Genomic DNA, 27,541 nt, shown 5'->3' with positions numbered 1-27,541 from the left:
TTTACATGTAGTGTATTTCTTTACATTATTTACATAGGGCAGAAAAAATTTTATCAAAGTCAAAGCTAACGACGAGCACGCACGCACGCACACACACACACACACACACACACACACATGTAGACACCTGTCTCTGTCTCTCAACGTACTATCACACATGTGCTACCTACGTTTGTGTGTACGCGTACGTCTGTGTGAGCACTCACTTGAAGGCATGGTATAGGTGTCCTCCTCATCTATGATCTCAGCATAATCGTCCGTCTCTGCAGAGCCAGAGGGAGGTGGGGCAGGAAAAGAAAGAGCAAAGACACATCTCAGTTGACCAGAAATAAAAAGAGAAAGAGTTAGCATGTCATCTAAAATCACACTCAAAATTCCACTGCACTAGAACAAGGTTGAGTGTGCTGGAGTCCAGGCTAACATTTACATTACATTTGACATAATATTTGAGGGGGGGATGCATCTTGTTAACAACACACCATTGAACAAAATGTTCAATTCTCCCCAGATGTGTACAAAATAATGCATTTATAACTTGAAATATTTGTGCATCCCCTCTGTTCCTCCTATAATAGCAGCTATAAATCAGGCAAAACATTCCCACCACCCCTCATATAACATGTCAAACTAGAACAACCGCACCGCGGATTTATGCCTCCGCCATTAGTTCAGTCCAAATCGCCATTTGAGGCAAATTGGAATCAATTCCGTCAAGGCGCTCCTGAGATGTTGCGTTACAGAGCTTGGGAATTGGGTGTGAGGACACAGTGACCTTGAACTTTGACCACCAAAATGTAATCAGTTAATCCTTGAGTCCAAGTGGACGTTTGAGGCAAATTAGATGAAATTCCGTCAAGGCATTCCTGAGATATCGCATTAACAAACTTGAAAATGGCATTCGAGAGGTCACAGTGACATTAGTCTCGCTGGCCAGCCTCCTCTCCCTTCCGTCCGAGGAGTCTGGCGCCGCAGATCTCCATAGTAGCGGCAGTGCCCTTGGAAAATAGTTTCAAACAATCCAACTTGCCGTTTTCAGCGTGTAGCAACGAGCTAGCGTGTAGGTTTCTGCCGTTAGCTTGCTAGCTAGTTAGCGTTGTTGTTTTCCCTGAGGCGGCAGGGGACTATATTTACAGCAACACACAGGGAGGAGGGAGCGGAAGCCACTCTGATTGACATGGTCGGAGCCAACGACAGAGCTTCTTAAGCGGGGAGCGGAAATCCGGCAGCGTCTGAAACCGACGCCTCCAATGGGAGAGCAGAGTAGAGCAGGGGAGGATTTATCCCAGTTATGGAGACCTGCGGCGCCAGACTCCTCGGACGGAAGGGAGAGGAGGCTGGCCAGCGAGACTACAGTGACATTGACCTTTGACCTTTGATAACCAAAATGGAATCGGTTCATCCTTGCGTCCAAGTTGATGTTTGAGCCAAAGAAGAAATTCCATCAAGCCGTTCTTGAGATATCGCGTTAACGAACTTGGGAATGGCGTTCGTGAGGTCACAGTGACCTTGAACTTTGACCACCAGTTCATCCTTGAGGCCAAGTTAATGTTTGAGGCAAATTTGATGAAATTCCATCAAGGCATTCCTGAGATATGGAGTTAACAAGCTTGAGAATGGCGTTGGAGAGGTCACAGTGACCTTGACCTTTGATCACCAAAATGTAATCTGTTCATCCTTACGCCCAAGTCGACGTTTGAGCCAAATTGGAAGAAATTCCATCAAGCCGTTCTTGAGATATTGCTTTAACAAACTTGGGAATGTCATTCGTGAGGTCACAGTGACCTTGACCTTTGACCACCAAAATCTAATCAGTTCATCATTGAGTCCAAGTCGATGTTTGAGGCAAATTTGATGAAACTTCGGCAAGGCATTCCTGAGATATCGCGTTAACAAGCTTGAAAATGGTGTTCGAGAGGTCACAGTGACCTTGACCTTTGACCACCAAAATCTAATCAGATCATCCTTGAGTCCAAGTTGATGTTTGAGGCAAATGTGATGAAATTCCGTCAAGGCATTTCTGAGATATCGCATTAACAAGCTTGAAAATGGCGTTCGAGAGGTCATAGTGACCTTGACCTTTGACCACCAAAATCTAATCGGTTCACCCTTGAGTCCAAGTTGAGGTTTGAGGCAAATTTGATGAAATTCCATCAAGGCATTCCTGAGATATCGCGTTAACAAGCTTGAAAATGGCGTTCGACAGGTCACAGTGACCTTGACCTTTGACCTTTGACCACCAAAATCTAATCAGTTCATCCTTGAGTCCAAGTCGATGTTTGAGGCAAATTTGATGAAATTCCGCCAAGGCGTTCCTCAGATATCACGTTAACGAACATCGTACGGACGGACGGACATACGTACGGACAACCCGGATCCATAATGCCTCCGGCCTGGCTATCGCCGGCGGAGGCATAAAAATCAGTCACTGCATACAGAACACATGAAGGATCTCTGCAAACACCTCGACACAGAGAGAAAAGAGCGAGTGGAGCGCACAGAGGAACCGGCAGCAGTAACAGAAACACACCGCCTGAGACACGTGGTACCTTTCCAAAGCACTGTCACCATACCCGGATCCAAACACATGCAACGCTAGACTAGACTAGGGAATCATGTACGATTTAACAGCTACAAACAAGGAGAGAGAGACAGAGAGAGAGAAAGAGAGATATAGTGGGGGAGAGTGAGACAGAAAGAGAGAGAGGGAGGAAAGGGGAGGGATGGAAAGGTTTGTTCTTTCCAGAGAAACACGCTTAAGGAAAACAGGTTGAGTCATGGATAAGAAGACCCTGCACAGGTCAACAGGGGGACAGAGAGAGAGAGAGAGAGAGAGAGAGAGAGAGAGAGAGAGAGAGAGAGGGGGGGGGTTCTAACACACACAGAGCAGAAATTCCATAGTGTTAACAGGATGAGTAATAGAAAGCATGTTTTGTTTACCATCGCCACTAGTGTGACCTGCAGAAGCCGCATGCATCGAGAGACAGAGGGAGAGAGGCGTTAGCTTGACCGTTAGCTTGAAAGTTAAACAAATAGCTCAAAGATATTATTTAATGACTTGATCCTACTGTCAAGGTCATGTTCATTTACATCTGTGTAACTGCCATTGAGCAAGTGGTCAGTAGACGGTCATAGTAGAGACAGAGAGACAGTGACCAAGGCTCTCCACCGGGGACATCTGGCTAGAGAAGGACTCTTCATAGAGAGCCGCAGGGATGACGTATTTTTGTAGTCGGAACGCGGAAGTCCCGGACTTCCTGGTTCTTCACTGTTTCTGCCTATGGGGTTTTTGGCGCGATGCTTCAAATAAGGTCTCTGGGCAACGCAAGCTTAATCAAACACGAACCAGTGTTCAGCGGGATAATCTTCACACATGAGGACCACTTTCATGAGTTTTGAAGCATAATGTGAGCCCTAGAAGTAAAAACTACACACAGTGTCGCATAGGCTTCCACGTCACATCACCACTCAACCTGGAGTGTTGTTGATGTGTGCGCTGCTGTGCACTGATTACACTGGGCTGAACCATGTGAGGGAAAGAGAATTTCCCTGTTCGTCCTTTGAAGTGATGACGTATAATATCCCGTCGACTCAACAGTGTAGTCTCATTTAGCCGTTTGCTAGTTAGCCACCCTTTTAACGGCATGTAAAAGCTTCAAAACTAATAAAAGTGGTCCTCATGTGTGAAGATTATCCTGCTGAACACTGGTTCGCGTTTGAATAAGCTTGCATTAACCACAGACCTTATTTGAAGCATAGCGCCAAAAACCCATTCAAAAATCCCATAGGTGAAAACAGTGAAGAACCAGGAGTTTTAGCATCGATGTTTTCCGGACTCATTCCTGCGGCTCTCTATTACACACAGACAAGGCTTTATAGGGGAAGCAGCTAGTTCTCCCACACACACTCACACACTCTCACACACACACACACACACACACACACACACACACGCAGACTCAACAGTCAGACACTGTCGCTCATGACATTTACAGCAACGGAGAGACAGGAAAATAGACAGATCAGAAAAAGACAGACAGAGAGAGAGGTTGAGGGGGGGCGATTTCTACCTGAGACACAGACCGCTCTGGTCCGTACTCCGTCCATGCGTTTTTCCATCCGCTTCTCATGATTTGAAACTCTGTAGAGGAGAGGAGGAAGTCATCTTGGGTGTTTCACTCGTATTAAGCTGAACTTTAAACCTGCTCCATATTATTCAGACTGAGCTTTGAGTCACAGCTAGGAGGGTTAACCACAGCAGTGTCCCCAAGAGGAAGGGAGCCTCCTCCCGCATCCTGTCCTCCATGTGGCATCATCTACCTCTTTACACGTTCACAACATTTTGAGTGCCAGCTTTTAGATTGGCTAAGCTAAGCTTCCTTTACTCATATCTGGCAATTTCAAGTTCAAATCTTATCGTCGACTCTTTAGTTTGATCAGGTGTTGCTCTGGTCTGTTAATCATTTGGGCCTTGTTGTCAACACAAGCTGAATGCGGCCATGATTTAGGTTCACAGTCGTATACAAACTGCCACACACACAAAAACACATTCTGAACTGGAGAACAAAATGTGTGAAAATGCAAGGAGTGTGCAGTAAGAATGAAACCATCAAAGTAGCAAAATAAATCCGGGCTGGCCAAGTGATGAAACCAATTTCTTCCATCTCACTAGGGTTTAGACTGCGTCCCACTTATGTCTCACAGTGTGCGATTTCAGCGTTATGTGGTAAAGTGACACCTTGATATTTAGAACTTGATTCTGTGCTTTGTCTCCATGAGCCGCTGGAGAACAGATAAGGAGCCAGGTGACTTACTTTGGGATGGAAGGCAGCGCTCTGTCGCCCTCTGGAAGACAGAAGGAGCACAGGAGTTAGAGACAGACTCCACCGGCTTCATGTTACAGCTACAACAGCGCTGCGGCCATTGCTCTGCAGACACAGTTCGTTTTAGAACAGAAAGGACTGGTGGAACACAGGCTGCTTACTCAGAGTGACAAGAATACAGACTTACTGTAGTTATCAGCCACATGCAAACTTTATTACCATTGGAAACGTGGCTGATGTCAGACCTGAATGCCATTTATAATATAAGGTAAAACAAACAATATTTACTGTACGTCCTCCTAAGTACCTGTCATGAAAAATTATCACCCAATCTCCCAAGTGCAAAATGCAACGAATAGGTGCCTTTTTAATGACATCGAGTCAGACACAGCCCAACATACGTGTTTCAGCAGATGTATCCGATTAAGCAACACAACACGCTTAAGCAACACAACCTTGTCTAGACATCCTAGTTCAAATGTCAGGATATTACTTCTTTGCTTCAAGTTACTGTTAGCATGGAAAGAATATGGGTCTGAAATGTATTGCAGCTCCAGACAACAAAAACCATTAGCACGATCATCATTAGCTCAACTAGACCACTATAATGCTGAAAATACCCCAAGATGTCAAAATGTGTGCGTGTGTGTGTGTGTGTGTGTGTGTGTGTGTGTGTGTGTGTGTGTGTGTGTGTGTGTGTGTGTGTGTGTGTGTGTGTGTGTGTGTGTGTGTAAGCCCTACCTTTCTGGACTCTGATAATGAAGGAGTGAGTTGCTGAAGAGACAAGCCGACAGTAGCCATCAATCAAGTCAGCCATGTTTTCTGCGGTAGTCAGCGATGCAGTGGTGACTGTAAGAGGCTACACACACACACACACACACACGCACACACGCGCACACACACACACGCACGCACGCAGGCGCGCACACACACACGTAGACACAGATGCATGCACACATGGGCACCACACACACACACGCACACACGCGCACACACACACGCACGCAGGCGCGCACACACACACGTAGACACAGATGCACGCACACATGGGCACCACACACACACACACACACACACACACACACACACAGAGAGACACACACACAGAGGGATTAGTGTAAAGTGGGACAGAGAGTTGTTTCAGACTGGACTTGGAAACAAGCAGAGCTTTATCACAAATAACATCTTCTACCAACACACACACACACTCCCGGGCACACGATCATTCTTTCACACACGCACACGCACACGCACACACACACACGCACACGCACGCTCTTCCACTGATGCACACATGCTTTTCCACTAGTAACGCCTGCTATGAATGCACACACCCACTATATGACAGAGACACACTCATGCTGACACTCGTACACAGATGGCAACACACTCACCACTCCTCCCCCTCCCCCACCCGTTTGCTTCCATGCCCTCTTTCACTCCTATGATTGACCTAACTTGAAATACGTTGTTTAACTATCTCACACTCTGATGAACTCTGTGTTAGCACTACGCTACCATTACTATCTCACACTCTGATGAACTCTGTTAGCACTACGCTAGCATTACTATCTCACACTCTGATGAACTCTGCATTAGCACTACGCTAGCATTACTATCTCACACTCTGATGAACTCTATGTTAGCACTACGCTAGCATTACTATCTCACACTCTGATTAACTCTGTTAGCACTACGCTAGCATTACTATCTCACACTCTGATGAACTCTGTGTTAGCACTATGCTAGCATTACTATCTCACACTCTGATGAACTCTGTGTTAGCACTACGCTAGCATTACTATCTCACACTCTGATGAACTCTGTGTTAGCACTACACTAGCATTACTATCTCCCACTCTGATTAACTCTGTGTTAGCACTATGCTAGCATTACTATCTCACACTCTGATGGACTCTGTGTTAGCACTACGCTAGCATTACTATCTCACACTTTGATTAACTCTGTGTTAGCACTACGCTAGCATTACTATCTCAGACTCTGATTAACTCTGTTAGCACTACGCTAGCATTACTATCTCACACTCTGATGAACTCTGTGTTAGCACTACGCTAGCATTACTATCTCACACTCTGATTAACTCTGTTAGCACTACGCTAGCATTACTATCTCACACTCTGATGAACTCTGTGTTAGCACTACGCTAGCATTACTATCTCACACTCTGATGAACTCTGTGTTAGCACTACGCTAGCATTACTATCTCCTACTCTAATGAACTCTATGTTAGCACTACGCTAGCATTACTATCTCACACTCTGATGAACTCTGTGTTAGCACTACGCTAGCATTACTATCTCACACTCTGATGAACTCTGTGTTAGCACTACGCTAGCATTACTATCTCACACTCTGATGAACTCTGTGTTAGCACTACGCTAGCATTACTATCTCACACTTTGATGAACTTTGTGTTAGCACTACGCTAGCATTACTATCTCACACTCTGATGAACTCTGTGTTAGCACTACGCTAGCATTACTATCTCACACTCTGATGAACTCTGTGTTAGCACTACGCTAGCATTACTATCTCACACTCTGATGAACTCTGTGTTAGCACTACGCTAGCATTACTATCTCACACTCTGATGAACTCTGTTAGCACTATGCTAGCATTACTATCTCACACTCTGATTAACTCTGTTTTAGGACTATGCTAGCATTACTATCTCACACTCTGATGAACTCTGTGTTAGCACTACGCTAGCATTACTATCTCACGCGCTGATGAACTCTGTGTTAGCACTATGCTAGCATTACTATCTCACACTTTGATGAACTCTGTGTTAGCACTACGCTAGCATTACTATCTCACACTTTGATGAACTCTGTGTTAGCACTACGCTAGCATTACTATCTCACACTCTGATGATGGTAGAAGGCAGCAAATAGAAATGTGATGTGGCTGACATCATGACGAGCAAACAAAAATACCAAATAGAGATTTAGCTTTGGCTCGCCATCTATCTAAATATATTGTGTGTTTTGTATGGGACTCTATGAGCAGGGTACAAGTGTGTATCATGCTGGCCTTGTTTTACTGCTCAAACCCCTAATCTCTGTAAATATATGTTTTACAGCTAATCAAGGGTTTTTCAAATGTGGAATAAACTTGATCGAAATCCAAACCAGGTCATACAGATTTAATGCACATAACCTGATATTCATTTATAACAGGCAAAAGAGGGGCATGCCATGAGAATACTATAAAGAGCATCAAGGTGTGTGTATATGTGTGTGTTTACCTCTGGAGCCCCCGCTACATTGAGCTGTAACATGCCTTTCCTGTCTTTCTCCTCCATAGCAGAGTATTGGATGGACTGAACCTGGTTGAAGTTAGCTAGGTGTGTAGGCTGCAGAGATACAGAGAGACGTACATAGAAATAATAAAAATCAAGCTTCCAGTTGTTGGTGCTCTTTTACATAGCACAGTGGCAGTACTGTAGGTCCAAGAGAGAAATCTACGTCCCACATGCAAATGGTTGGAACAGTAAGGCTTTTTCCCCCAGAGCACCAGGCTTGAATCTACAGTAAATCAGACCAATATATCTATCGTTGCATACCACAACAATAACATTAATAGTAGCCTAAGGATTTAATATTGGACACAAGATAGGCAATTTCCTCATGGATTTATGAGGGCCAAAAAGGTCACGCTATGATTCATTTTCATCATGCAAATACTATCTTATTAAATCAACTGCTGATGTTCTGATGGGCAGTGCATCTTCATCAGGGCATAATTTAAAAAATCCAAGTCATGAGAAAGACTTTTCTGCATTTTAAGTCTTCACAGCAGCATGCACCTCGCTAATGAAGGCAGGAGTTTTCCCTAAATTCTTGACTAGGTGCTCAGATTTCTAGCTTTTAAAACAAAATTTCCAGCGCGCACTCTCAATCTTGAAATTTTAACAGTGATTTGTAGTTTGCAGATGAAGTTTGCCAAGTGGGAGTACATACAGAAAACACAGGCAAGATAGTCTACACAGGCATCTGAAGTACACTGCACTTGACTGAAGAGACAAGATTTTCCCATGTAAGAAGTGAACCAGTAGAGGGCAGTATTGGTGATTCCCACTGTGTGCTTGCAATGACCTAAATAGTGGAATCCACTATGGCGGTGAAAGCACTGCAGTGCTGAGATCAAGGAATACTAATAATAGAGCAGCTATTAATTGGTAGAGATAACTTTACCAAAATTCAAAAGGAAAAGGGACTTTGTGATGGCTACATAGTTACCAAGAGGATTAAGTTAGGTTTTGTGAGAAGAAGAGCAGAGTTTAGTGTGTGTGTGTGTGTGTGTGTGTGTGTGTGTGTGTGTGTGTGTGTGTGTGTGTGTGTGTGTGTGTGTGTGTGTGTGTGTGTTTTCTCACCGTAGAGCCCTTATCAGTGAGGTAGCTGATTCCTTCCTCTGGTCCGATTGCCAACTCTACTGATATTACCCAACTAGACTACAGATGGACAGAGAGGAAAAAGAGAGCATTCAAATACATATTTGAAATATAAAATGATGAAATAATTTCATCGTTTCACTTATCTGTTTTATTCATTGAATATCATAGTGTATAGTAATATCATACTGTATAACAACAACAACAAATATAGCATCACCATTGTGGCATGCTCATCATATGTAAGACCTGCAAATATAGACGATGAGCAGGATTGTGGAACAAACATGACTCCCACGGAAACCTGTAACTGCCAACTTTTATGGCTCTGACAAGACATTTAAATTAAATACACTTCACTTCTCTCTCTACAAATGTGAGGCCGGCCTTACCCCCAAAGCACATTTGAAGCACTCCTTGTCGAAGCGGTAAATGGGAGAGAGTATCTCAAAGAACTTGTGGATGCTCTGCTCGTCGTTGAGGTTAGCAAACTGCTTAAAGGTCTGTTGGATCTGCTTACGAAGAGTCTTCGCCTGACAGAGACAGGGAACGGGAGGAAAAAACACCAAACAGCTCAAGGTCAAGGAATTATCTCTCTGGGAGAAAGACAGACAACTGACAAGGCAGCCTGAAAGTGATGAAAGCAAGACGGATCTAGCCCGGCTTAATTCTTACCTTGAGGGAGTCCAGCAGGCTCTTAGGGAAGAACCTTCTCAAACCAACATCTTTCCTGGAGAGAATAATATAGTTATATTTGGATAGTTGGACATTTATCATTGATATAATTTGTATATGATCTACCGGTAATGTAGATCAACTACAGAAATGTACTTTACATTACTAATTTACAGGTGCAATAAGCTAAGCAATAGCTAGCAAGATAGCAATAAATGTGAAACAAATCAATCTTACTCTAGTAGCTCATAGTTGGATTTCTTATCCAGGGCGTTGCCTGGCATCTCTCTGAAGAACCTCCTGGAATGTAAACAAACAGAAGGAGATCGATATGTAATAGGGTTGCTACAAATTGTAATGAAACATTCTGGAAAACCTTTGATATATAGGTGATGATGACTCATAGCTTGTGGCGAGGTTGGCTTGATTCCTACTTTCTGAATGGAGTGTGTGTGTGTGTGTGTGTGTGTGTGTGTGTGTGTGTGTGTGTGTGTGTGTGTGTGTGTGTGTGTGTGTGTGTGTGTGTGTGTGTGTGTGTGTGTGTGTGTGTGTGTGTGTGTGTGTGTGTGTGTGTGTGTGTGTGTGTGTGTGTGTGTGTGTGTGTGTGTGTGTGTGTGTGTGTACATGCACCCACCTGATCTCTAAACAGCCCAGTTTCAGAGCAACATCTTGATCTACCTGGTCAGCTATATGTTGCATGTAGTCACTCTTGACCTGGAGAAACATATAACATTTCATTCTATTATTTGTCATATAAGTTGCTCTGGATGGAGCTACATGCATCAAATGTAGCATGTAGTCACATAAGGTATTCACACACAAGTGAAGTGTGATCTATGTAATAAAGAGCCAAAGTGACCACCTACTTCCTGCTTCAGCTACGAACCAGCCGCGGAAAAAATATGAATGGCGAGAGACGATACTTTTTTTCTAATCCCGATTGAATGAAGTCCACATGTACATTTTGTCAATTTAAAAGATAACTGCATGTCGCAGTTTGACGTAAAACTGAAACATAGCGTTTAGTTTTGTATGAAACCGCTCAATCAACTACATCTCTCGTCTCACACAATATACATCACACCAACACTTTACTACATACATACTTTCTTGTAAAATTGACAAACATCACATGTGTACCTCATGGCACAATTCAAACAATTCAACTGACACCAGCACACGGGGGTGTGATAGAAAGTGGCTCAAACCAATGCACTCTCAATGCTTTCATTATTACATTTTTATTTATTTTTAATAGATGTCCCTAATATGCACCAGAAATACCCTGTCTGTTTCTTCTGATTCTACGATCCTGCTGTGTTGTCTCACCTGATGATAGAGGTAGTTGAGAGAGGGTTTGTCTTCAGAGAAATGACTGAGGTAACCTTTAGGAAGGTATCGCATCCGCAATTCATACCTGAGAATCAGAGATACAGTATGGTTAAATAACCGCACGCACGCACAACTTGCACGCACAACTTGAACACACACACACACACACACACACACACACACACACACACACACACACACACACACACACACACACACACACACACACACACACACACACACACACACACACACACACACACACAGATAATCCTTAGCGTCCCAAACCCATACAAGACAGAAAGAGAATAGTTGTGCAAGCCCACACTCACTCACTCTCAATCTCACTCACGCACACACACGCACGCAGACACAGCGCAATAATAACAATTTCGTCATGTCAAACATTTTTCACTATTTGAATGTGAACAATCCTCAAGCATCAACAATGTAAGTAGCCAGATAGCTGCCATGAAAACAAAAAGTGCCAAAACGTAGGATAATGTAGAACAGGAAGTCAGATTTATTTAATCTAATGTACAAAGTAAAGTACCTAATTTCCCATTGGCTCCCTGCACAGGAGGCAGGAGGTGAAATGATCACACATCAGTCACAGGAGAGCAACACCCCTGGAGCTGGCAGGGATTGAGTGTGTTGCTCAAAGACACTTCAGCAGGACGGATGAAGTGACTTTGAACCTGGATCCTTCAGTTAAAGGACGGCCTCCTCACTGTGCCACTGATGACATATTGAGCTGACAGTAAAGCACTAAGAAGTGATCACCTTGTCATGCATCAAGTCTAATGACACACCTGCAGGAACACTTGCCAGTTTACAACCACACACGCAACCAGATGGGCCATCAATGTTTATAGTCATTATTTCATCACTGACAGATTGTGATACAGTAGAGAGAACTGGGCCAGGAGAATCATCCGTTTATAGCTGCTGTAACGCCACAGGCCTGTAGTTCCATAACAAAGGGGAGCAAGGCTGATATGAGGACAAAATGAATAAAACATAGCTACATTCTATAATGGATGAACCAAAAAGAGACAGAGAGAGAGAGTGATGTGTGCTGAAGAGAAGAGAGAGCAGGATGAGAGAGAGAAGAGAGAGAGAGAGAGAGAGAGGGAGAGAGATAGAGAGAGGGAGGACAGAGGGAAACATGAGAGTGAAAAAGAGTGGGAGTCCACAAGAGAATGCACGGAGGGAGTGAGAGAGGAGGCAGACAGAATGGGTGCATGTATCCCCTGGCCTGGGCTACTCCTCCTGTTCTAACAATAGGCTGGCAGCAGCAGCAGCTCCTGTGGGCCTGCAGCTCTGCCTCCCTCTGAGGCAGCAGGCAGCAACCAGCAAAGCTGCTGCACTGGCTGTCTATGCTGCATGTTAATGCTGCTGTACAGCTCGTTTCTGGGAGTAACGCATCACCCGCCCCGCTGAGTAGAGACCAATGGACTCTTTTTCTTCTTCTTTTTTCTCCCGTTTTCTCCCTAATTGCACTTGGCCAATTCCCCCTACTGTCCCTCTGCCGATCTGAGGAGACTTGTGGACTAGCAAATGCTTCATCCGATACATGTGCAGTCGCCAGCTGCTTCTTTTCACCTGACAGTGAGGAGTTTCACCAGCAGGAGGACGTATCGCATGGGAAGAACACGCAATTCCTCCTAAGTCCCCTCCCCCCGAACAGGCGCCCCGACTGGCCAGAGGAGGCGCTAATGCAGCAACCAGGACTCATACACCATCAGCTTCCCAACCAGACACGGTGTCTGCATGAATGTCTGACCAAGCCGGGCGTACCGCTGCACGGGATTGAACCCAGGTCTCCGTGGTGGGAGGCGCTTTTACCACCCCCACCCGCACAGTTCAATTGTAGATTAAAATTGGAGACAGAGACACTTTCAAATAAGGATAAGTACACAGAACCAATAACTGTTCAGAATCTCATTCATTGGACAGAAGAGTTGAACCTCCCCTCCAATGCTTTGAGAATAATTATGTAGGTTGTACAGTAGTAGGTAATATTACAGCTAATTGGGTGGAAACAGTGTACATAATATTTTGCTTAATATTATTAACTCTTTCCAGCTTGACCAGGTGAATCCAAGTCAAAGCCATGTACCCTCTAATGATTTCAGCTATTGAATCCTATTCAGTCACAAAAAGCCAATGTAGATGAATGGAGGAAACACAATAAATAAGGATTTTTAAGCCTTAAAGTGAGAGGGCCCTATCTTTGTACAGGCGATATCCCCTATTAGCGCTTGCGCACCTGTTTGCGCGTGCCTTAAAGCAGGGAAGATTACAGTCCGCTGTCCAGGTGTTATGCCGAGTTTTGCACCCCCGCCAGGCAGCAGCAAAACGCATCCCCACCTCACGGGAACATATTGTAATGATTTATACAGTGTTAAACTGTTTAAAAATTATATAATTGTTTGGGTAGACGTGACCTCCCTGTTTTAAAGTTCAAACAGACCCAAAATATGGTGGGGATGCACGGTGGTGCGGTGAGGGATAACTCGTCACAACAACGGGCGCAAACGCAGATTAGACGTGTGCCAAATCATTTATGCACGCCGCAAACGGGATTTGGGCGGTGTTAACCAAAATAATTATTCACAGGTGTGGCCTGGCAATGCCTGGGCGTTACATCAATCAGATTCCCGTCTCGCAGTCCATGTAATACAGTTTGAGTGAGGCATGCTGTACTTCTCCCCATGCGTAAGTTGGAAGGTGTAGGCCTATTGACTGTATATATTATCCCTATCTCATAACGACACCATCACATCATATACCTGTTAAAAACATCTGAGTTTTGATGCAATTCGGGTTATTTTGTTGACTGGGGTGGGACAATAGAAACGTGTTTGCAGCGGGTAAACGGCGGAGACAAAAGAAAAGATTGGAGGATTTACAGTAGACTCAATTAATACTCGACTCGTGCCGAGGCTTGTGCCAGATCGGCTGTGATGCCAACGACCTTCCGGGTTATAGCAGATGAAGGTGAATAGCCCATTGGTACCAGTTTTCTCAGTTCATTTACCATAACCCCTCCTTGCATGTGATAAAAGTTTCTCAGTGAATTATAGTTGATTGCCTCACGGAATAATCTGTGGGTTCCCCAATTTTAGCAGCAGAATTTGATGTCCTGGGGTGGCACGTCTGTGCGTAATGACGTTTCTGTGCTGCGCAGCGCGGAGGTTATGGTGCGGGATCAAGCGCAGCGAGTGTTTTAGCGGATAAGAGGTCCTTTTCAAAGCTCTTAGCGCAAAGTAATTGCGCGCTGCTGACGATAGGATAATGCCATCTATCCCCACATTTTAGCGCTGAAACGCCTGCTTTGGCATGTGGCACGCCTATGCCCAGTACAATTATAACATGCATGTGCTTGTGCCCGCCCCCAATTTGCATTGCGCACGGTGTTAAACGAGCGCAAACGCTAAATTACCGCTTTTGGGAAGATAGGGCCCAGAATCTCCAAGATTTTCATGTACATAAATGTCTGTTAAGTCACTATCTATCTGATAGTGAATTGACACAATGGTGACTGAGCCTATGGCCCATTGATGGAAGCCGTTGCGTTTTCAGTATTGCAGCATTTATGAACTTGGTGTCTGTGGTGACACAGGGTGGGCGGAGCTAACACAATAGACTCTGGCTTGATGTAAACTGGTGTGGCATCAGTAGCAGCTAATTGCAGTAGCTCTGGAAATGTTTCGATTCATGGTTGGAAAGTTGAAGACAGAAAAACAGATCTTCTATGGAGGTTGAGTCAGGCGCCTACTCTGATCAATCACGACATAGTGCATAATGAGACTGACTGGAGGACTAGCAGAGCAGTTCCTCCTGGAAAACAGTTCTGCAAACTGCCACATGGTACTGTAGTATAACAGTCAGCTAGTGATAACAGTGAAACATAATGTAAACACACATTCAACACCTAACAAGACACAAGTTAAGGTTGTAGGACTTTTGTCAAGTCTGACTAACCGCTAGTTGCAGAGAAAATGAGTTTATTCTATGCATTGCTATCAGTGTTGGGCAAGTTACTTTCAAAATGTAATATACTACATATTACTAGTTACTTTCATTTGAAAGTAATAAGTTACTTTACAATATTACTTTCTGTGTATAGTAACTCGTTACTTATTACACTACTTTTGCATTACTTTTACCAAAACAACAGCAGCAGCAGAATGACATCGCCGCCCCGGTACATCCCGATTTTTTTTCTCCAACCGCCTTGAAGTCAGTGTAAACAATCCAAAATTCTAAATGTTATCCTTTTCCTTTGTTATTGTCATCTATAGTGGTTATTTGCATAAAAACACACAGTTTGATTAGGAAATGATTGTATCTCTTTTTTAAATATGTGCTTTGATTTAATAAAATGTAACTCAATTTGTAACTTGAGTTACTTGACAAAGTAACTGGTATAATATTACTGAAATCCTATAAGTAATAAGTTATATTACTGAGTTACTGCTAAAAGTAATATATTACATGTAATATGTTACTTTTGTAATGAGTTACCCCCAACACTGATTGCTATGCACTACTTTCTATGTGTTTATTCTATTTGTGCTCAGGCATGATTTCCTGCACACTGTACAGGATTGACTTACAACACAGTCTTACTCAAAACAGAAAGAGGATTGCCTCACTTTGAATGAACAGTGTGAAGCATGACAGATGGAACCACCCTAGCTACTACAGCCAGGGGCGGACTGGGACCATAATTCAGGCCGGGCATTAGATACCATGCAGGCCAGGCCAACACACGCGGACACACATGAAAAATGTGGGCCGTTTGAAGAAAGATTTGGTGAATATAATGCTAACGTGATGTTACATGTTATGTTACCTATTTGTTCACTAATAGAATTCAACATTGTCTAGATAACTGCAAGTATAATATGAAGACGTAAAAACAAAAACATGCCTCTGTACAAAAGCTTCACAGCAAACTTAATTTGAGGAAGAGTGCAGTGTCCTGTCTTGGCTTGTCTGAGGTTAAAATGCAAATACAAAAAAATCAAACTGCTTCATCTCCACTTTAAACTGTATTGTGCTGTCCTACTGATAATCCCATAAAGCACATTAATGTGAAAGCAATACGCATATAGCCTACATGTTTCACTTTATGCTCTGAAATTGTAGCCTACCCGAAGGTTCCTGATTCTGATAAGTTCAACACCACCTCCAGCTCTGCAGGAGCACCTGCTGCAGTGCTAGTGCTGCTTCTGCCTCCTTCTCCACTTTTGTGAAGAAAACCCCAAAAGCAATCTAACCCATATTTTCAGTTTAGCCACTACTGTTTACATTTGACCAATGGGATTTTTTATATAAAATCAATCAATCAATCAATCAATCAATCAATCAATAAATCAATCAATAAATCAATCAATCAATAAATCAATAAATCAATAAATCAATAAATAAATAAATAAATAAATAAATAAATAAATAAATAAATAAATAATTTCTCTCAAATATTCTAGAGGCAATAGACAATTGTCTACCACTGATATTGTAGTTTAGGCCAAGACACAACATAGGCTCCTTGCTTTCCACCTCTCTGCACCTCTTTTCTTCTCCATTTTGGCACCATTGAACAGCAAGCCCCGCCCACCCGCGCTGGGGTCTCAGCAGCTTCTGACTGAAAAGTTAACTCATGGCAACTGTCCTGTCCTAGAGAGAGTAGGCTTGTTGATTACTAGGGGTGTCACGATACACTCAGTTCACGATACGATACGTATCACGATACTGGGTTCACGATAACGATACGATACGATACGATTTTAACAATATTTTTTAAAACTTGAATAATAACAATATATGACTGGAAAAGTAGTATTTTATTTGAAATGCACAGATACAAAACATGCTGTTGTGGGAAATTGTTATTACAATAACAACTAGAAAAAACATGAGATTGGAGATAAGGCTTATCTTGAAATAGAATGAGTTACACCGTCACTTAGATTTACTTTGAACTAAAATGTTTATCAGTAGTATAAATTCTCATTATGCATCTTCAGTTTTTCTTCAAACTCAAACAACAAGACTTTTCTTAGTCTATTTTTTATGCATCTCCAGTTTTTCCTGTCAAGTAAACAGTTTTGCCAGAAACTCAATTGAATGGTTTCTCTCCTGTATAACTTCTCATAACTTCAGAGACTTGTTCAACTGAACTACTTTCCACACATTGAACTTCAACAAACAAAGACGTTTCTTAGTCTATTTTTGAAAAAAAAAAAAAAAAAAGTTTTGGAATTTTTTTTTTTTTTTTTTTTTTTTTTTTCGATATGAGATTTCATCTCAACGATACATATCGTGACGTTTTACTATCGCGAAATTTCGTGGGACGATATATTGTGACACCCCTATTGATTACTATACTGAACTGAATTTATTACAGCCAGAATCCCAATTTGTCTCCTCTTCATTCTGTGCTGTCCCCCGATTTTAACGTCTGCCTACCATGGCTATAGGCTGGCATACTTTAACCTAGGGCTGCTCGATTATGGCAAAAATCATAATCACGATTATTTTGATTGATATTGAGATCGCAATTATTTAACACGATTACTCATTGACATTGAGAACATCATACATTTATTGAACATTGACAGTGGCTTTTCTTTTTAACATTGGATGTCTTTGGATTTGAGATATAATTGAAAATAAATAAATAAGTGAAAATAAATAATAAAAGTGCAAAGATTTAGAAATAAAATAAAAACTAAAATAAATATACAGTATATGTAGGCCTACTATGTTGCAGTGAACTGCCATAACCAACTGCAACTATTAATCTACATTCAATATGTTGGTAAACATCTGAACTAGTAGTCCTTAAACCTCACACTAGCCAAAATAGTGTCGCAGAAAATGACGTGTACAGTATCTGTGATCAATCAGTGAAAACGGTATTTATTTACCGCTGTTTAATTAAGTGGAATGAAAACAGTCGGGACATATGTTGCCGACAGCAAATTAGTGGTTTCATATTTCATCAAAACTAACCAAATGAGAACGCTATTGAGTAACGTTTGTTTACATTACATTAAATTACTCATTTGGCAGATGTTTTTATCCAAAGCGACTTACAATAACACGTTTAGGTTCATAATAGGCTATTGTTAATGTTTATCTGTGAGCTTGTTAGCTGTTGAATATGCGGTCGCATTGTAAAGAGTTATTGCTTGGTCATAGACCACTTTGTGAGTGGATTTCAAGTGATTAAACAAAGAGGGAGAGAGGTCGTGTTACGGGGTGCAGCCACGACCGCGCATATCTTGCACACTGTGTTTGTTCCAAGGCTGGAGCCATAGTGTTTCCACACCACATACGTTGTTTTACCTCTCTTCTCGACCAGCGGCTCTCTTTCTGTGACTTCTGTCATCTTATTCTTGTGCTACCAAGGAAATAGCCGGGGAGGAGAAACGTGCCGTGGCTCTTCACATGACAGTATTCACAACTCGAGCTGAAACGAAACGGTGTGCTTTGGGCTTTGGGGGAGGGGCCGAGCACACCGCTGCAAAGGAAGGGGTGCGCTTGATTTACAACACAAGACAGAACGAGAGTGACAAGAGCCACAAAATCGTTTTATGTCGATTATCTTGTTTTCATAATCGTGGAAAGCCCAAATCGTAATCATGATTAAAATTTGATGAATCGCCCAACCCTACTTTAACCCCTCACACACACACACACACACACACACACACACACACACACACACACACACACACACACAGGCATATAGACAGACACAGGTACACACACACACACACACACACACACACACACACACACACACAGACACACAACACTCAAGTCCTCCCTACGGAGGTAGTGATAGTGAGAGTAAAATGTAAAAAACAATATACAGTATACATGTATATACAGTATATTTAAAGTCTACCTCCACTCCTCTTGGGGGTGCTGTTTCTCATACTTTTCCCTGACGTGAGACACGCCCAGATCAGGGTGCAGCCAATGAAGGGCCTCAGAGCGCAGGTGGGTCAGACGGAGGCCCAGAGACGACACACAGCGCAATTTGTGGATCTCTGCTATCTTCTGGATGACGCCCTGTAGACAGAGAGCAAAGCATTCGAGGAGGGAAAGGATAGGAATTGAAGCTGAACAATTAATAATAATAAAAAGCAATAATGACTTCTACAATTTCCACATCGCAAAAGCTGCTATTGTTAGGCCAGTGCTTGCACTGGCCTATAGGAGCACGTGTGTCCCAATCGCTGCAGTCACGACTCCTGGCACCCTTTCATCAAGATGGGCTTTTACTTTGAAATTTGTTTTATTTGACAAATGTCCGGTTTCGGACTTCCTGTCTGCCCTGATCTGATCTTGTTCAGCTTGACAGTCGCTCACGGCCGCAGATCCTGGTCCGCAGATCATGGTCCGCGCAGAAAAATAGAAATTGAGGCTATCCTGGTTTTCCGGCCAATTGGCCTCGAAATATCGATTCTGTAAAAATATCTAAATTTGTTTACTGTGTACTGTATAAACAGTTTGGTATTGGAAGTTCCAAAAGTTCGGTACCATCACTAACTGGTCGTTGTTGTGCTTTTGAAATGAAGTTGCGGGATTCCTTGTCTAATTAACGTTACACGCGATGCAACAAATAAACAAACACACCTTTCCCAGTGTCTCTGCCATCACACTGGACATCAACAGTAGCTGGAGACGTCTCCCCTTCCAGCAAATAAATATACATGAATGGTATGCATAAGGATGGAACATGAACATCTTACCGAGAGGCAGAGAGCTATGCTAAGTAGCTAACAGCTGAGCTAAGTAGGCTATAACTAGCGTGTTAGCTAATAGCCGATCTGAAAAGCATGTAAACAGCGGTGAGATTAGTGAGAGAGTCGGTGAAAGGAGGAGAGACCCGCGAGTGCTTGTGCAGAACTAGTGCATGTTGTGTACAGCGGGTAATGAGCCGCTGTTATGAAGATTAAAGCGATATTCACGGAGTTGAGAGCAGACAAACACTCGCAGCTGCATCATCCTCTCCAGTCTGCCTGATGCACATGACACCTTCAGGAGCCGTCGGTAAAGCCCACGCGGGCCTTTGAGTGACATCTGTAATGTGTCCCGAAATAACCTGGGTTACCCTTACTATGTTATCGTGTGTTACTGGACAGACACACTAATAACTTTTCAGTCTGAGCCATCTTACATAGCCTACAGTGTGCTGTGCAGAGTGCTGCAGTTCATATTTTTCTATTCTGTTTTCAATGAGACAGGCAAAGGACCTGTCTCAAACATTGACTGATATCACAGGTTGTTGTGAAGAGGGCAATGCACAAGGCTATATAATTTGTAAAGAGTGTAAAGAAAAATATTGGATTAAGAGATACATAGAGATAGCCTACATCAGTGGTTTCCAAACTTTTTGTGCCCATGGCACATCAAATGGCACGACAAAATCTCAAGGCACACCTATATAGCCTAAGTCTATCGGTGCAAAATAGCCTCTATTACTCTTATCACTCTAAATGCTTTTTTATTTACTAATGTCAAATACAATTTGACAAAATATATTACTCTAGGAATTAATTTGAAACTTTGCAAAATTACTACATCAAAGCAGCAACACACCCACTTTTTGTATAGTTTTAGGCTATATTTGCAATTGCAATAATGCAAAATCCCAAGGCACATTTGGGAACCACTGGCCTACATTATGGCGTTGTTCTATCACAGAGAGACATTCAGTTAATATGGCGTTATTCTTCTAACACAGAAACATTCAGTTAATATGGTGGTCTTCTAACACCAGAGAGACACATTTCAAAAGGTGTCCTTCAATCCCACAGTGACTGTTAAGGGTGTTACTAAACCTTGAATTTGTGAATGTGATCAACCTTGTGGACATTCTGTTTCTTATCCATTAGGTATCGAGTATCGTATCTGTATCAAGTATCGAAGCAGATATTTATGGGTTATCGTATTGTTTAAAAAATTCCATAATATCCTGCATCCCTAAACACAAACAGGGAAAAAAGGTGGAAAATCAGACGACGGCTTATATGTGTTCTGTTGATTGTTAAAATGTGTATGGGTATACATGATTAGGGTGACGATCCCATGCACCGGCCGTATGCCAGGTTTCGACCTGGCCTTGTTTGCTTAAGAGAGAGATGCGTCCAAAATGTGTTTCTACAGAAAGTGTTTTAGCGATATCTGGGTAATTGTTGGTTCATGATTCAAGTTCCATATTGGTGAAATGGGCTAAACAATGTTACCTATTAAGTCACCAGTCGCATATTTGAGCTAAGAACTCCTACGAGAGAGCACAACAGCCAATGACACAGCACATTGATCAGCAAATCGCTGTGTGCCTCTAGCCTACACAGAGTGTGATACTGTAGATAGGAGGAAAGTGTATCAAGCTTGGCCCAGCACAGATGTAAAACAATGTTATGACAGGTGAATTTTGAGTACATGAGGCTCAAACTCAATCCAAGCACATAAGGATCTCTTTATTCACCTTATTATTTGCCCATATAAGGACGCTTCCGAATAACGTCATTTTGTAATCGTCTTTCCGTTTTAGACTCGGAAGTAGATTACGCCTACCGTAATCATTTTTAGACTTGCCAAAATGCTGTTCTCAAGCAAAAAAAACTATGTGACCAGTTTATCAGAATAACGCCTATTTGGAAATATTTAACGAGCAGTGAGGACTGAGAGCGCTGGCTGTGTGACCAGTCGGACTAGCTAGTATCTGTCAACCCCTACTGTACTGGCAGTGAGAAAACACTGTCGACGTGCTTTTGTAACTAACATTAAATGCCGACCGGGTACAGCCATCGGCTCCTCGCAGCAGTAACGCTATGAACATGTAAGTGAAGAACAAATACAATTGCGTCTAACACGGAAGAGAAAAAGTGGGCGGGGCTGCATAAGGTGAATAAATCCAAGCATTTTCATGTCCTTGATTTATTTATTTATTTAAATCCAAGCACTTTCAAGTATGTTCCAGACCCATGGCAACCATGTGAATATATTTTCTCTCTCTTATATATGGAGTGGGAAAGGGAGTGTGTGTGTGTGTGTGTGTGTGTGTGTGTGTGTGTGTGTGTGTGTGTGTGTGTGTGTGTGTGTGTGTGTGTGTGTGTGTGTGTGTGTGTGTGTGTGCGCGCGTGCATGCGTGCAAACTCTGTATTCGACCTCTCACTTACCCTGACATCTGTGGCATCTCCATGCCTGATATTACTAGCCCAGGTACATGGTTCGCTGTTGGTCTCGAAGTAATGGAAGATCTTCAGAACCCGGTCCATGGAGCCCGGCGGCCGCTCCAGGCCTCCAGCGGAGCCACTCGTCCCAACGCTGGTGCCACCGGGCCCACCGGACCGGGATTTCACCCCACAACCACCCGCTGCCGAGTGGTTGAGGTTGGGCTCCAAGAAGGAAGACGATGCCATGCCTGACTTAGATGCTCCTGCTGGGGCTAACTGGCTGTCATATTCTGGGGAAGAGAGAGAGAGATGGAGAGGGGGGGAGAGACAAGGTAAAGTGTGACATCATAGTTGATATTGGGAATAATTTCAAAGGCCTGCATTAAGGGGCATTACACAGCAGAGGAGGGGGAAATAAGAGGTTCAGAAAGGAACTTAGAGCACATCCATGAACCCTGGTTCCTCCTATGTCAGTCAGTCAGTCAGTCAGTCAGTCAGTCAGTCAGTCAGTCCTCAGGTCAATTTATAGTGCATTTTACAAATAATTGTCACAATACCATTCACACAGGCATAATACAGGACAAAAAACAACAAAGGAACAAAGTATATGGCCAAGAGCACACTTAGACACAAAAAAGGTAGCCGCATGCATCAATGAAGACAGTCCAAGCACAATATGCTAATTTCTACTTGAATTGTATTATGTATATGCATGTGTATCAGATTTACATTGTAATTCTGTTTTATTGTGTTTTTGATTGTCCTTGTATCATCTGCAGATGAAATTTAGCTTCCTAGCTAAGTCTGGGACAGTTTGTGACTGTCCATTGTCCCTGTCAAATAAATACTAGGGGTGTCACGATACACTAATTTCACGATACGATACGATACACGATATTGGGTTCACGATAACGATACGATACGATATTTTAACAATATTTTTTTTAACAAAAGTAAATAATTTTTATGTATTTATTTATCATTTATTTAGTCCCGTTGAAATCGAAACCTCTTTTCAAGGGAGCCCTCGGAAAATACTGGAAAAATAGTCTTTCATTTGAAATACACAAAATACAAAACAAATGCTGTTTTTGGAAATTGTTATTATAATAACTAGAAAACAACATGGAAGATAATGCTTCTCTTGCAATAGAATGTGTCACACTGTCACAAACTAAATGTTTGTTGCATGGTGAAAGAAAAATAAAGTATACAATCTATTTCTTAAATAACTCATGCTCAATGGTCCCTAAACTTATGTAATCTTATGTACCCCTTGAGCTGTTTTGCCATGCCAGTAGTAGTCTACCCCCTCACTCATGCGTGTTGATTCTGCTAAATTTGTTCTATTATTATTCAGGAGCAAAAAAAATAAATAAAATAAATTGTATCGTAATTTTTTTCTGACGATACATATCGTGACGTTTTGATATCGCGATATATCGTGCGACGAAATATCGTGACACCCCTAATAAATACAAATAAAATTGTCCAGAGAGAACATACATTATGTTTAGTTAACCATACTACTACTTGCAGAGAATAGTGCCCTCATCATGTCATGTGACCAAGTGACTCCAGACTTGGCAGGTCTCCTATACTTGGCAATAAGGCTGAAAGGGCTGCAAGCAGTCCTGGTTGAGCTGAAGCCAAAGAAGAACATGAAAGAAGGCATCTTTCTTCTGCAGCACCCAGCAGGGCTAACTCATAACTGTGAAAGGGCAAGTCACAAACTTGTGGAGCTATCTGAGAAGTGGTTGAAGTAGGGCTGCACGATATGGAGAGGGGGGGAATCACATTGCGATTATATTGCCAGATCATATTGCGATTGTGATACGAGTCACAATCTTAGTGGGAATGTATATTTTTCCATTTCATCCATTTCCATTTCATGTACTTGTGGTACACTCATGTCCATTACATATGACGTTATCGTGTTGTTTACCAAGAACTTGCAATCATAGAGACAGTCGGCATGTGTGGGAACGCCCACAAAATGTTATACGGCTGGCGCGCGATTTGGGTAAAACCGCCCATATATCTCAATGGGCTGACTCACCAAAAAGGAAGGTGCTGCGGCTCTAACGACAGTTTTGGGGATTCTAGAGCAGAACACAAGACGTCTATTCAGATGTGCGTTTACTGCGGTGGTTGAATCCCTGATCGTGTCTGCCTGGGCTGGGCTAGCAGCTAAATTCTAACTTTGCTGAATGGATAGAACGGGGGATTTACCCCACCCTGACCACGCCCCCAGCCAGGCTGAGCCAGCTAACCCAGCGTCTATGACGAGACATCACCTCAACCTATGTCGGTGGGGGGACATTTTATTGTCCCTCCATTTCAAAACTCAGTGAGCCTGCAGAAGTCTTTGCTAGATGAGGGACAAGCACTGTTAAATGAGGAAATGGCATTTCCTCATTCCTCACAACAAGTATGTCAGCGGATATGTGCGTGGCGGCCCAAGGCAACGGCCAATCACAGCTCTCATGCTGGCCACGTCACGTCCATGCCGCGGAGTCACATTTTCGAGGAGCTGCACGCACCCTCCGCCGAGCTGCGCCGATAGGACGGCCAGTTGCGGTGACGCCCTCAGAGCAGGTGATTTCACGTAAGCATAAAACCAGTTTAAGTGAAGGACTCTCTTAGTTCAACATAAGGACTCTCAGGCAACACAAATCAAATAAACTTCTGAAACTGGAAACATTTCTTTAAACGGTGAGTCAGACCCACCAGCACAGAGGACAATCGCCAGAGGAGGCCACACTATGGTATTTCAGTTTTAGGAAATATTACATTCTCCCATCTAGTCAAGTAGTCCATCAGCCGGTCAGAAGGCCAAATGGGCCAACTAGTAAATCAGACAGTCAGTTACCCAGCCAGCCATTCAGTCAGATAATCAGCCTGCAGGTCAGTTAATTAGCAAGTCAGCCAGCCAGTCCATAAACAAGTCATTCAGTCCTACCTGCAGTGAAGAGTGGAAGTGGCCAGCAGCAGGTACAGGCCATACCAGAGTGTCTCTGCGGGACACTCCTCCCACCCTGACCTGACTGCATGGCTGCTACTCCACAAACTCCTCTCCCTTCAAATCTGACTTGAGAGCCTAAAGTGGGCCGCGGGAGGATTGTAGCAGACTGTTGGATTGTTCCGGAGGAATCTGTATCCAATGGCAGTGGCTGTGGCATGATACTGTCTTTCCAAGTCCTTACAATGTAGGGAAAGCTGCTAAAATACTGTAGGCTAGTTGGGTAGTAGCCTAAATGCAGGATGAAATCTCAGCTGAGCCTATAGTGTCACACTCAGGTCCCAAGTCATCTCATTTCAAAAGATGTAACATTGAACTCACTGTTCAATTCTAACCTAGGTCTACCTGACTACACTACCCACTGGCTAGTGTAGTCAGTGTAGTCCTCTTGTTGCCTGGGTATTCTAACCTAGGTCTACCTGACTACACTACCCACTGGCTAGTGTAGTCAGTGTAGTCCTCTTGTTGCCTGGGTATTCTAACCTAGGTCTACCTGACTACACTACCCACTGGCTAGTGTAGTCAGTGTAGTCCTCTTGTTGCCTGGGTATTCTAACCTAGGTCTACCTGATTACACTACCCACTGGCTAGTGTAGTCAGTGTAGTCCTCTTGTTGCCTGGGTAGTACCCAGGCACCCAGTCACACTTGAGTATTGAACAAATGCAGACTTTTGCATTCTATTTGGACTAAGAGCAAGCACAAACATGTCCACCCTCACTCTCTCTTCATTTGTTCAAACACACAATCCACTGCTTCCTGTGTCCGGTCGTCACTTCCTGGATATCCCAGCATGCCGTGTTGAGTCATCATCATCACCATGGTGACTAGTTTTCTTTTGGTGGTTGTCATGTGGTGACTAACTACAGTATAGTAAACCAACATATTTCTTCTTCTTTTTTACAGTAGTCAACAATGTCTTGTTGGTGACAGTGATTGAATCAGTTTCATGGAACATTACCAGGATTGGGAAAGTTACTTTCAAAATGCAGTCCACTACAAATTAGCTGTTTGAAACCGCAATCAGTATCATATGTTATTATTGGTAGAAGGAGAGGGGTCTGATACAGGAAGTCTAATTCAGCACTTCTAACAGCTTGACCTACAGTTACCTCCTCAAAGATGAAGCAAGTGAAACACACATCTGTGTGTGTGTGTGTGTGTGTGTGTGTGTGTGTGTGTGTGTGTGTGTGTGTGTGTGTGTGTGTGTGTGTGTACACTGCTATAAGAGTAAGGTAGGACATTATGTATCTAATAACCCAACTCAGCATTCTCTTGCAAGAACTTACTGTAATAGCTGTGTGTGTGTGTGTGTGTGTGTGTGTGTGTGTGTGTGTGTGTGTGTGTGTGTGTGTGTGTGTGTGTGTGTGTGTGTGTGTGTGTGTGTGTGTGTGTGTGTGTGTTGTTGAGATGCCTGTTGTCTTTGGCCTGTGTATGTGTGTTTCGTTTGTATGTGTGTAAGTATGCAGTGTCTAAAATGTACTTGCTCACCTGCCATGGGCTAGTAAACAAAAAATGTATCTATCTGCCAAGGATACTTTTTACTGTCCAAGATAATTAATATAACATTACTACGTGAAACATAGCATCTGATTCTACATTAACTTAAAATCTAGTGCCTCCTCTGGTCGGTCGGGGCGCCTGTTCGGGGAGGAATGGAACTGGTGGGAATAGCATGATCCTCCCCGGTGGTACATGTCCTGCCGGTGAAGCTCCCCACTGTCAGGTGAAAAGAAGCGGCTGGCAGCTGTGCATGTGTCAGAGGAAGCATGGTGGTAGTCTATGGCTCTCCCCAGATCGTCGGAGAGGGTGGAGCAGCGACCGGGGAAGCAGAGGGAAAAAATTGGCCAAGTACAATTGGGGAAAAAATGGGGGGGGGGGGGGGGGGCGGTGCACGCGCCAATGGGATACAATAGTTAGGTTTGAAGAAATGTTCATTGATATGATACTGCTTTGTGTAGAACAGGATAACAGCAGCCAATGAGGTGCCTGTTTGATACTGAGCCATTGTTGTGCTGTGATTTGATAGTTTCATGATCAGAGAAAGTGTACAGTGGCCGGCAAGGA

At 43.1% G+C, this 27,541-nt stretch overlaps 1 protein-coding gene across 3 annotated transcripts in view; it reads right to left on the bottom strand.

Moving 5' to 3' along the window:
- Positions 1–27,541, bottom strand: part of LOC310782188 (focal adhesion kinase 1-like) — a gene marked incomplete at its 5' end in the record, with an annotated part of 170,277 nt that overhangs the window by 84,976 nt on the left and 57,760 nt on the right. For all 3 annotated transcript variants that reach the window (XM_083642875.1, XM_083642876.1, XM_083642874.1), the window contains 14 exons: positions 207–263; positions 2,938–2,955; positions 4,068–4,138; positions 4,812–4,842; positions 5,562–5,679; positions 8,089–8,196; positions 9,217–9,294; positions 9,627–9,767; positions 9,910–9,964; positions 10,147–10,209; positions 10,544–10,623; positions 11,239–11,326; positions 19,172–19,338; positions 22,458–22,744. In XM_083642875.1, the coding sequence (XP_083499001.1) occupies positions 207–263; positions 2,938–2,955; positions 4,068–4,138; positions 4,812–4,842; positions 5,562–5,679; positions 8,089–8,196; positions 9,217–9,294; positions 9,627–9,767; positions 9,910–9,964; positions 10,147–10,209; positions 10,544–10,623; positions 11,239–11,326; positions 19,172–19,338; positions 22,458–22,744 (1,362 nt within the window). The remainder of the gene's footprint in view (positions 1–206; positions 264–2,937; positions 2,956–4,067; positions 4,139–4,811; positions 4,843–5,561; positions 5,680–8,088; positions 8,197–9,216; positions 9,295–9,626; positions 9,768–9,909; positions 9,965–10,146; positions 10,210–10,543; positions 10,624–11,238; positions 11,327–19,171; positions 19,339–22,457; positions 22,745–27,541) is intronic.

This window comes from Poromitra crassiceps, assembly GCF_964638095.1.
Source record: "Poromitra crassiceps genome assembly, chromosome: 1".
NCBI classification, from domain to species: Eukaryota; Metazoa; Chordata; class Actinopteri; order Beryciformes; family Melamphaidae; genus Poromitra; species Poromitra crassiceps.
The sequence above is the reverse complement of the archived record's forward strand: the minus strand, read 5'-3'. Positions and strand labels throughout refer to the sequence as shown.